The sequence below is a fragment of the Phocoena phocoena genome, chromosome 8, assembly GCF_963924675.1.
Source record: "Phocoena phocoena chromosome 8, mPhoPho1.1, whole genome shotgun sequence".
NCBI classification, from domain to species: Eukaryota; Metazoa; Chordata; class Mammalia; order Artiodactyla; family Phocoenidae; genus Phocoena; species Phocoena phocoena.
The window spans coordinates 98,591,364-98,603,154 of NC_089226.1; the positions used below are offsets into that span (position 1 = coordinate 98,591,364).

General features: G+C 43.9%; 1 protein-coding gene across 1 annotated transcript; it reads left to right on the forward strand.

Annotated features, from left to right (window-relative positions):
- The first annotated feature begins 941 nt into the window (after nucleotides 1-941).
- On the forward strand, nucleotides 942-5,058 carry OR6Q1 (olfactory receptor family 6 subfamily Q member 1). Its single transcript, XM_065882439.1, is given in 3 exon segments — nucleotides 942-1,076; nucleotides 4,121-4,841; nucleotides 4,844-5,058. Coding segments are annotated over 3 exon segments (1,071 nt in total).
- Nucleotides 5,059-11,791: the final 6,733 nt, after the last annotated feature.

The window sequence follows — 11,791 nt, forward strand, 5'->3', positions numbered from 1 at the left end:
CAGTGATTGTCCCATATGACCCTATCCTCTCCCCGCAACCCTACCGTGGCCTTCCTACTTGGCACTTGGTTGATAATGTTCTCTTCATCTCGGAGAGGAAGCCAATGTGGTTAACAGGCCTGGGAGTGTCGCTGTGCCCCTGCAGGTCGCCAGAGCCCGCCGGGGGACTTCTCCAGTCCAGCGGGGCCCCGAGCTGCAGAGAAATGAACCTCACAGGCAGGGCTGGCAGCCAGGGTTGCAGGTTTGCCATTTGGTGACATGAAATAACAGAGGGAGGTGGCACAGTGTGTGTGTGTGGGAAGCACAGACATCTAGGTCAGATGCGCTGGGGTTTGAATCCCATCTCTCCTGTTTACTATCTGGCTCTTTACAGCAGAGGTTTGATGGCTCCTGATCTCGGAGGCATGACTGGTTTTCCTTAGGGATCCAGGCTCTTTTGATGGTGTGGTTCTGCCGTCCACTGAAGCCTCCAAATATTCTGAATTTAGTCTGTGACTAGAGAGGGAGAGAGCCTGAAGATAGTGGGAAAGCTCACCTGCTTCTTAAAAATCCCAGCCCACAAGTGAGATGCACCCCAGGCTGGAGGCAAGAGGCTGGGAACGAGCCCCTGGCCCGGTTGCCTCGTAACAGCACTCCACACTGAGCGGGGGGTGTGGGTCTTTGCGGTGTGTGTGTGTTCAAAATATCCTACTTCTTTACCCCTTGTCCAGCAGTTGAGTAATAAAAGCCGTTCTTTCAAGGTAACATCTGGATTTGATACAAACCCCCTCAGGTTCTGGCATCCTATCTCTAAGTTATGGATCAGAGGACTGAAACTATCATAAGGTAACACCTGTCCCAGGCCCTGTGGTAGATGCTGGGGGCACCTGCTCTGTGCCAGGTCCCATGATGGATGCTCGGGCACCTGCTCTGTGCCAGGTTGCCCCTCTGGTACATCTGCTATGGCGCCTGGCACAGAGCGGGTGCCCTGTGCATATTTTGGTCTGACCTGCATACAAGTTTGGAGGAATAAGGGAAGGAAAAGTCTTCCTACTGAAGATGAGACTATCGAACTTGAGTCACAGCTGGAAGGCCAGGTAAGATTTAGCAATAATACTAACAATTAATGGATGAGGCAACCAAGCTAGTGAATTGCAGGGCCAGGGCTTGATTTCAGATCTGTTTGACTCTAAATCTTGTGCTTTTAATGACTATGAAAAAGAATGAACATTTCAGAAAACTTTACCATGAAACCTGTAAGGCAGGCTTCTACAGCATCTGTGCGCAGCGAGGAAGGGTATCTGGAAAGGGTGAGCACTGTTCCTAGGATGCTACATGATAAGCCAAATTGCAAAGGGGAGAAATGTGCAGGAACTGTGCTCTGAAATTTCCTGGAGCCAACAGAATCGTGAAGCATCTGGGGCTGCAGTGCAATTATTTGTTCAGGAAACCAGTGTTTATAGACCCCCACTATGGGGATGTTGGAGCCTGGATTTAGGTGTGGTGACGATACATGCAGGACTCTGAAGACTCTGACCTTGTTTATTTCTGATTTTGTATCTCTACATGCTTTCACTGCCAGCAAATCATGAAATGTTGACACCCGAGGGAACCTGTTTAATTATTTTTAGGGGAAAGAGCAAGGGTTTTAGACCTTGGCAAACCTGGATTCAAATTCCAGTTCAGGCATTTGTGTGACCAGAGGCAAAACACGATTTGTTTTCCTCCAAAGGGTCAGAGACATTCAATAACTTGTCCAAGGTTACAGAACAAGTATGTAATGGTTTCAGTTATCTACTGCTGTTTAACAAACCACTCCAAAGCTTAGTGACTTACAGAAATGACAATCAGTTATTTAGTTCACAAATCTGCAATTTGGGGAAGGCCCAGCAGGGAAGACTGGTGTCAGCGGGGTCAGCTTGACCAGGGCTGGAGGGTCGATTCTTCAGATGACTCATTCACCTGGCTGGCATGTTGGTGCTGGCTGTCAGTGGGAGATCAGCCAGGGCTGAGGACCAGGGACCTTAATTCCTCTCCACCTGGGCCTTTCTGCAGGCTGCTTGGGCTTCCTCACACCATGGTGGCTGGGTTCCAAGAAGCAGGGAGAGGAATCAGTTTCTTAAGGCCTGGAAACTGGCACAGCACCACTTCTGTCTTCTTATGTCGTCAAGCAGCCACAAGGCTCAGATTCAAGAGGAGTGGCCATTGGCCCCACTTTTTAATGGGAAGAGTGTCAAAGAATTTAAAAATGACCACAGTAATGGGGACATTATATTCTCTTACTTACTCTCTTTATTGGAGGATAATTGCTTTACAATCGTGTGTTCACTTACTCTTAAAATCAGATAAGAGTTCATCTTTTTGGACCCCGTTTTTATTAACTGTTTTACAAGATGGAATTATTTAGTGTTTACCCATGGTCACATATTTCAAGTTGATATTGGCTTTTGGATTTGAACTCGGTCCTGTGGAATTTATCTCTTGACAGCTATCTCTCTCTCTTTTAAAAAAAATATTTATTTATTTGTTTGCACTGGGTCTTAGTTGTGGCAGGTGGGCTCCTTAGTTGTGGCATGCGAACTCTTAGCTGCAGCATGCATGTGGGATCTAGTTCCCTGACCAGGGATCGAACCCGGGCCCCCTGCACTGGGAGCGTGGAGTCTTATCCACTGCACCACCAGGGAAGTCCTCCTGACAGCTCTCTTTATCACTCTCCAGGCCCCATGACCACAGCTGTCAACACCTCATGCTGTTCTCCCAACCTGGCCTTCCTGCCTCTTGTCTCCTCCTCTCCGGACGTGTTTCAGCACAGTGTACTTGTCCCTTCTCAGCATTGCTCCCCTGCCGAGCACTCTTCAAGGCTCTCTGTTGCCCTCAGGCTGACACTCAGCTTTGACCTTCATTAACTTGGTTACTAGCTCTTCATGTTGTTGGCCTAGACCGTTCCTCAAGCTCAGTGAAAGTCACTTCCCCTCTATGATCTATTCCAGGAGAAGTCAACATCTAAGAATGTCCTCTAGTATGTATGTATGTGTGTAGGCATGCATGCACTTTTATTGAGGTGCAGTTGATGTCCAGTATTATATAAGTTTTGAGTGGACAACATAGTGACTCACAATATAAAGGTTATACTCCATTTATAGTTATTATAAAATCTTGGCCATATTCCCTGTGCTGTACAATATATCCTTGTAGCTTATTTATTTTATACGTAGTAGTTTATACCTCTTAATCCCCTACCCCTAAGGTGTCCCTCCCTACTTCTCTCTCCCCATTGGTAACCACTAGTTTGATCTCTATATCAGTGAGTCTGTTTCTGTTTTGTTATATTCATTCATTTGTTTTATTTTTAGATTCCACATATAAGTCATATCATACAGCATTTGTCTTTCTCTGTCTGACTTATTTCACTAAGCATAATACCCTAAGCGTCCATCAACAGGTGAATGATAAGGAAGATGTACACACACACACACACACACACACACACACACACACACATATACACACACACCGGAATACTCCTCAGCCATAAAAAAGAATGAAAATTTGCCGTTTGCCACAACATGAATGGACTTGGAGGGTATTATTCCCTAGTATTTATTAACCCAATCATGATAAGTACTTTAGAGGGATTATCTAATTTAAATTTTCACAACAACTCTGTTAGTTAGGTTCTTTTGTATTTGGAGCCAGGAATGCTTGATCAGGAAGCCAAGCTCTTAATCTTCATGGTACTTGAGGTTTCCAAAATACATGATGTTCTCTCTGATGTCTGAGATTTTATACTTGTTATGTGCTCTCTATTTCTCTATCTTTTATGTCACTGACTTATACTTATTTTTCAGGTTCCAATTTAGACAGCTCTTCCTCCAGGAAGATCTCCCTGATTCCTCAAGACTGGTTGAGCTTCCCCTCTACTGCCTCCCATTAATATCCTGTCATTTCTATCTAGCACTTTTCATTTTGTACTGAAATCGTCTGTTTTCTCGTGCCCCTCATGGACTATACATTTTTTTGAGAGTTAAGGATAGCGTCTTGACTTTATTTTCCTCTCCTGAAGTGAAAGATACTTCAGTCCAGCATCTCACAGGTTCTCCTTGAGTTGTCATTATCTGTGAGGCTGAGACTACTCATGTAGCAGCCATGTGACCCAAACTGGACCCACATAACAGAGTTTGTTATGGTGGGCTTTGCCGAGGTGCATGAAATGCGCCTCCTCTTCTTTACTCTCTTCTTCACTATGTACCTGTTCACCTTGGTGGAGAATTTGGCCATCATCCTGGTTGTGGGTTTGGACCACCAGCTACGTAGACCGATGTATGTCTTCCTGACACACTTGTCCTGCCTTGAAATCTGGTACACTTCAGTCACAGTGCCCAAGATGCTGGCTGGTTTTATTGGGGGACACGGGGGCAAGAATATCTCCTATGCTGGATGTCTGTCCCAGCTCTTCATCTTTACCTTCCTTGGGGCAACAGAGTGTTTCTTACTGGCCGCCATGGCCTATGACCGCTATGTGGCCATTTGTATGCCTCTCTGATATGGGGCCTTGGTGTCCTGGGGCAGCTGCATCCGTCTGTCAGCTGCTTGTTGGCTGGTTGGCTTCCTCACCCCCATTTTGCCCATCTACCTCATGTCCCGACTGACATTTTGTGGCCCCAATGTCATTGATCACTTCTTCTGTGATACTTCACCCCTGCTAGCCTTGTCCTGCTCGGATGTCACCCTGAAGGAGACCACAGACTTCCTGGTCTCTCTGGCTGTGCTCCTGACCTCCTCCACAGTCATCGCTGTGTCCTATGGCAACATTGTCTGGACGCTGCTGCATATCCGCTTGGCTGCCGAGCGCCGGAAGGCCTTCTCCACCTGACTGTGGTGAGCCTCTTCTACGGCACTCTCTTCTTTACGTATGTCCGGACCAAAGTGGCCCCTTCTATCAACTTCAACAAGGTGGTTTCTGTCTTCTACTCCATCGTCACTCCAATGCTCAACCCTCTCATCTACAGTCTTCGAAACAAAGAGGTGAAGGGAGCTCTGGGCAGAGCCTTTTCCTTCAGGTCTTGGAAAGGTCAGTGAGGGGGAGGTGGGGATCCAGTGTCCTTGCCTTGGCTTTTTAGAAGGAGGGTGGTGGGGACTCTGGAATGGAACAGAGGCCTAGGAGTCAGGAGTTATGGACTATGTATTAGTTCAAGTAAAACTCTAGTCTGCTATAACTATAATGTAGCTTAAAGAATGAAGGATACTTTCTCTTTCCTGAAGAGTCCAAGGTGAGTGATCCAGGTTGGTGCTCAACAGGCATTCAAGGATCCAGGTTCCTTGCATCTTTTTTTTTTTCTGGAAGCTCCCTGTCTCCAGTTACCATCACATGCTTCTCTTCCTCTTTGCCATCACTTCTCCGCTTCCTTTCCTTCTTTTTTAGCTATCCAATTATTTTCATTTTTATTTAAAAAAAATTTTATTGGGGTATAATTGATTTACAAAGCTGTGTTACTTTCAGGTGTACATCAAAGTGAATCTGTTATACATATACATATATCCACTATTTTTTATTTAAAAATTTTATTATTTATTTATTTATTTATGGCTGCTTTGGGTCTTTGTTGCTGTGCCCGGGCTTTCTCTAGTTGTGGTGAGCGGGGGCTACTCTTCGTTGTGTTGCGTGCGCTTCTCATTGTGGTGGCTTCTCTTGTTGCAGAGCACGGGCTCTAGGCACGGGCTTCTGTAGTTGTGGCACATGGGCTTAATTGCTCCACAGCATGTGGGATCCTCCTGGACCAGGGCTCAAACCCGTGTCACCTGCAGTGGCAGGCACATTCTTTAACACCGTGCCACCAGGGAAGTCCTCCACTCTTTTTTAGATTCTTTTCCCACATAGGCCATTACAGAGTATTGAGTAGAGCTCCCTGTGCTAGGCAGTAGGTCCTATTTGTTATCTATTTTATATATAGTAGTGTGTATATGTCAATCCCAGTCTTCCAATTTATCCCTCCTCCCTTACCCCTGGTAACCATAAGTTTATTTTCTAAACTGTCACTGTTTCTGTAACTGTCAACTCAGTTTCTGTTTCCTTGCATCTTTAGGGTCAACATCCGCCTGGATGTTGGCAAACTAAGGCCTCTGGGCCAAATCCAGCTCAGCACTTATTTATAACAACCTGTGAGCTAAGAATAGTCTTCAAATTTTAAATAGTTGAAAACAAATCAAACGTAGAATAATATTTCATGGCACAGAAACATTTTATAAAATTAAAAATGTCAGTGTCTGTAAATCAAGTTTTACTAGAACACCGTCACACCATACATATTGTCTATGGCTGCTTTTATGCTGCAGTGACAGACGTGAGTCGTTGTGACAGAGACCATTTGCCAGCCCCCAATCTGGGGCCTTCTTATTACTTCCATCATGAACATAGGGTCCCAGTGGACAAGAAGAGTGAGCATAGAGCATGGAGAAGACACAGCCTGTATTTTAAAGTTTCTTCACTAGATATAGCCATCATCATTTCTACTCACTTTTACTGGTGAGAAGTTAGCCGCAGGTCACATCTAATTGCAAGGAGGGTAAAAAGAATTGTGTGAACCATACTGACTCCATTTTGTCAGCTCCATCTTGGGCCTGCAGTCCTACCCCGCCCCCATTTCTGTGTGACTGAGCTTTAGCCCACTCACAAGGAATGCACCCAAGCCAGCTAAGTTCCCTATTAACATTTACCCTTGCCTTCATCTGATATGAAAACTAAAAGAATGCCTTTTGCTGACGCAGATGGTTAACGGCCATGGAAATGTAGGGAAAACTCCTGTTCCTGGTGGTGCAGACGTGCTTCTCCCTAGTAGTCGGATTCTATTTTTAGCTTTGGCCACTTTAAATTCCCCCCTTTTGGTGATGTGCACTGTAGCTGCGAATGCCTCTGGGTCATCATCTACCAGATCCTGACTGTATGTAAGTTACCAACAATAAATTTTATAATTGCGCTTTATGGAGTTGCCTGCTTCCTTTTTTGGTCTCAAAGTTCCTTCTCTGTTCGGAGGTTATTATTCAATATCTCTGCCTCCCCACAAGAGTCCATAGCTAGGCAGACAAATACCTGCCAAAATTTGATTATTGTGGGAAAAGGGACGAACAAATTTTGGTAGAAAACTGGCAGTTTCCACCACAAAGTCCCTAGAATCACAGCTGATTCTTCATGTGACCCATGTACTTATCTTCTTTGTATCTACATTCTTTTATTTGAAATATAGACCAAGCTTCCTGCTATACCAAATGGTGCTTTGAAAATTGATTTAGGACGATCTCAAGGCAATGTCAGCTCACTTGAAGTAAGGCTTAAAAAGACAGTTATAATTCAGTTCCCTGTATGTAGATAGTTGCATTCCTAAAGACATTAACGATCATCCTTCGAATGTGGATTTTAGAAACTACAATATGTGGAAGAGGAAAATGCTGAGCTTGGGATAAGGTAGAGGAAGGACAGAATTACTGTAATGGTGTTTCTTAAGTGGCCAGTAATGAGACTGCATAATGGTGCCCACAGCCCCAGTCTCTACCTTCCCCCACCCCAACCCAGTATCTTCACTGTTGCATTTTTTAAAAAATAAAGTGCCCAGGCAACTCCAACTTCTCCCATCTTCCGAGGAGACAGAGTCCGCAGTCAGGTTCCCAGCAGTGCTAGGCTGTCTTGGGGAACTGTCCAGCCAGCAGCCCCCTACACCAGTGCATGGAAAACTTCCAGCTTCTCCTGGTACAGGTGGTGAAACTGTTTGGCCAGACAGTGGAAGCGGGCTTTGCAGTTTCCCATCTCCCTCTTGGCTCGTGCTGGTTCTGATACGTGTTTCCGGGCCGCTCCTGCAGGCTCGAGTGTTCACTCGACTCCCTTCCGCTGTCTCACAGGAGCACGTCTGATTGCTGCAGCCTGGGTCACGTGCCTGCCGCTGTTGCAGTTTTAATAGTTAACAGAGAGAGCACAAATTACATGTTTTGAAAACCATTTCATTTTTTTTTAAATTTATTTTTGGCTGTGTTGGGTCTTGGTTGCTACCTGCGGGCTTTCTCTAGTTGCGTTGAGCGGGGGCTGCTCTTCATTGCGGTGCGCAGGCTTCTCACTGCGGTGGCTTCTCTTGTTGCGGAGCACGGGCTCTAGGCGTGCGGGCTTCAGTAGTTGTGGCTCGCGGGCTTCAGTAGTTGTGGCTCGTGGGCTCTAGAGCACAGGCTCAGTAGTTGTGGCGCACGGGCTTAGTTGCTCCGCAACATGTGGGAACTTCCCGGACCGGGGCTCGAACCCGCGTTCCGTGCATTGGCAGGCGGATTCTTAACCACTGCGCCACCAGGGAAGCCCCATTTCATTTATTGAATATTATTTCAGTGATGTGCTTTATATTCTTTTGGATGAGGGCAAGATGCAAAACAGTGTAAAGATGATAATCTTTCAGGATCAAATATAAGAATTCATCTGAATAAGACAGAAGCGGTAGTTACTTTCAGGCACCTGACCTGAGTAGATTTGACACAAAATGAATTTGACTTTTAGGTTTCTGCATGATGGGGAAAAAAGCAAAATATACTGGGTGTGTTAGAGCCTTCCAGAGAAACAAAACCAATAGGATATCTATAGCTATATATATATATATATATATATATATATATATATATATATATATGTCTATATTGAAGAGATTTATAGGAATTGATCGATGTGATGGATTATGGGGTCCAAGAAGTCCCATGGTTTGGCAACTGCAAGCTTGAGAACCAAGAAAACCTGTGGTGTAATTCAGTACGAGCCTGAAGGTCTCAGAACCAGGAGTGCTAATGTCCAAGGGCAGGAGGAGATGAATGTCTCAGCTCAAGCAAAGAGCAGATTTGACCTTATTTTGCCTTATTGTTCAATTCAGGCCCTCAGTGGATTGGGTAATGCCCACCTGTGTTGGTGAGGGCCGTCTTCTTTACTCAGTCTACTTATTCAACTTTATTCTTTCAGAAACATTCCTTATCCCAGCCAACTGACACATAAAATTAACCATCACTCTGGGTTACGTAGTTCTCATTTATGGTAGCAGAAGGAATTCAAATTCAAACACAGGGGATATTTTCTGGATTTTGAGAACTATTCTAAGAATAACTCTGTGGGAAACATCAGCAAAGCTTATGATTTTCAGCTTCTTGAAGAAGAAATCTGTATTTTGAGGTAAATTACATAAAATGGTAAAAACTCTGAGGCATACTCTTAGAAAGGTTTCTATACATGTAAAAGTGAATCTTGATTTAATAAAATCTGATGTAAGAAAGTAAACTGAAAAAAAAGGCCTTTGTGAGTGTGATTATTTACATTATAAAACACTCACTCCCTTAAAAAACAGACCTATAGGGACTTCTCTGGTGGTCCAGTGGTTAAAACTCCACGCTCCAACGCAGAGGGGGCCAGCTCCGTCCCTGGTTGGGGAACTAAGATCGTGTATTCTGCACGGTGTGGCCAAAAGCAAAAAACCCCCAAAAAACCCAGACCTACCTTCCAGAATCTGGATTGCTGGTGAGGTGTATGATATGTGTAGGTATTGCCAATTAAAGTTGTAAAAGACACTGCTAGGGCTTCCCTGGTGGCGCAGCGGTTGAGAGTCTGCCTGCCGATGTAGGGGACACGGGTTCGTGCCCCGGTCCAGGAAGACCCCACATGCCGCGGAGCGGCTGGGCCTGTGAGCCATGGCCACTGAGCCTGCGCGTCTGGAGCCTGTGCTCCGCAACAGGAGAGGCCACAACAGTGAGAGGCCCACGTACCGCAAAAAAGACACTGCTAAAAAAAAGAAAAGACACTGCTAATGATAGATCAATCTGCAATGAAGATAAATTATGAAATCATATCAGGGAAAATGCACATTTTTGTAAATATGGGATTTCTGAGAATATAATTCCTTTTCTGGGGGTATATTTATTCACAGTGTAAAATAGAGTTATGTGAAGTGCTAGCTTAACATAGACACTACTTCACTGATACCCAGAGAAAGCCACAGGGAATAATCCCAGAAAGAAACAAGATTTATTAAGATAAATTCTATAATAAGTGCTGTTTAATCTTGTTTTGCCCACTCTGGGTATGAGAATCTTGGCTTAAGTGTTAGCTGGGGACTACCTGGTAACTATCTTGGAGAAAGTCCTTTGACTTGGGACATAGTGAGAATGACCAAACCTACACTCTGAAATCAGAATTCTACAGTTTTCTGCGTACCGTTATGTAACACCATCAAAGACTTTGATATGTGTGTACTTCACTAAGGCCCATCTGGATCTCCTTCCATATTTTTTTTATCCCTTGCACTTGTGCTGGGATTCCCACTTCTTTTTTTCAGCGTTCTTAGTCTTCGGTTAGTCTCTTATTTTCCACTTTTCACATTCCAAGCCCTTAGCAGCTGATTTCTATGGCACATTTGTCAAAATGCTGGTTCTGACTGTGGTATGATACAGCTCTCTCTCTCTAATTTGAGTCTTCTTTATCTTTATCCTTGTTTCCTTTGTGGCTTCATTTGCATTGGTCGAAATAAAATTCTCAGCAGGCCATGGCAAGATAGGAGCATGTTAAAGCCCTTTTGGCAGGAACTTAAGATGAATCTCATTGCTCAGAAAAATGGATTCCTTGATACCTTGAGACATTTTGTGTAACACCATTCAGCAACCTCCCTCGCAGGGGGCAGTCCAGCAGCATTATCATTGAATTAATATATGCCCAGTTGTTGTGGGATTAATCATTATCCCCACACTCTCATGGAAGTGGAGGGGCTTCATTTAGAGCAGACCTTGCTCTAGCGCATGGGAGACAGTCACCTGTCCTCATTTACCCAAAGACAGGCAGCTAACCAGAGCAGGTTCAGGGTATTTACTTCTTTTTTTTGTCTTCTAGCTTTATTGAGATATAATTTAAATCTAGCACTGTATAAATTTAAGGCGTACTGCACAAAATTGACTTATATACATCATGAAATGCTTACCACGATAAATTCAGTGAATGCCCATCATCTCGTACAGATACAAAATGAAAGAAATAGAAAAGCATTTTTTTTCCTTGTGATGAGAACTCTTAGGGTTTACTCTCTTAATAGCTTTCATATATAACATACAGCAGTGTTAATTATATTTATTATGTTGTACATTATATCCCTAGCGCTTATTTATCTTATAGCTGGAAGTTTGTACCTTTTGACTGACTTCATCAGATTCCCCCTCCCCCTCCCCCACACCTCTGGTAACCACACATATGATCTCCTCTTCTATGAGTTTGTTCATTTGTTGCCTTTGACATATAACTGACCTGCAACACTATGTTGGTTCCTGGTACACAACATAATGATTCGATATTTCTATTCATTTCAAAATTATCACCATGACAAGTCTAGTTACCATCTTTCACCATACAAAGACATTACATACTTATTGACTATGTTCCCCACACTGTACATTTCATACATGTGACTCATTTATTTTGTACCTGAAAGTTTGTATCTCTTAATCTCCCTCATCTATTTCTCTCCTCCTTCCATCCCTCTTTCTTTTAGAAACTACCTGTTTGTTCTCTGTATCTGTGGCTCTGTTTCTGTTTTGTATGTCTGTTCATTGGTTTTGTTTTTTAGATTCCACATATAAGTGAAATCATACAATATTTGTCTGTCTCTGTCTGACTTATTTCACTTAACACAATACCCTCTAGGTCCATCCGTGTTGTTGCAAATGGCAAAATTTTATTCTTTTTTTATGGCTGAGTAATATTCTTGTGTGTGTGTGTCTTTATTCTTTATCCATTCATCTACTGATGGGCACTTAGGCTGCT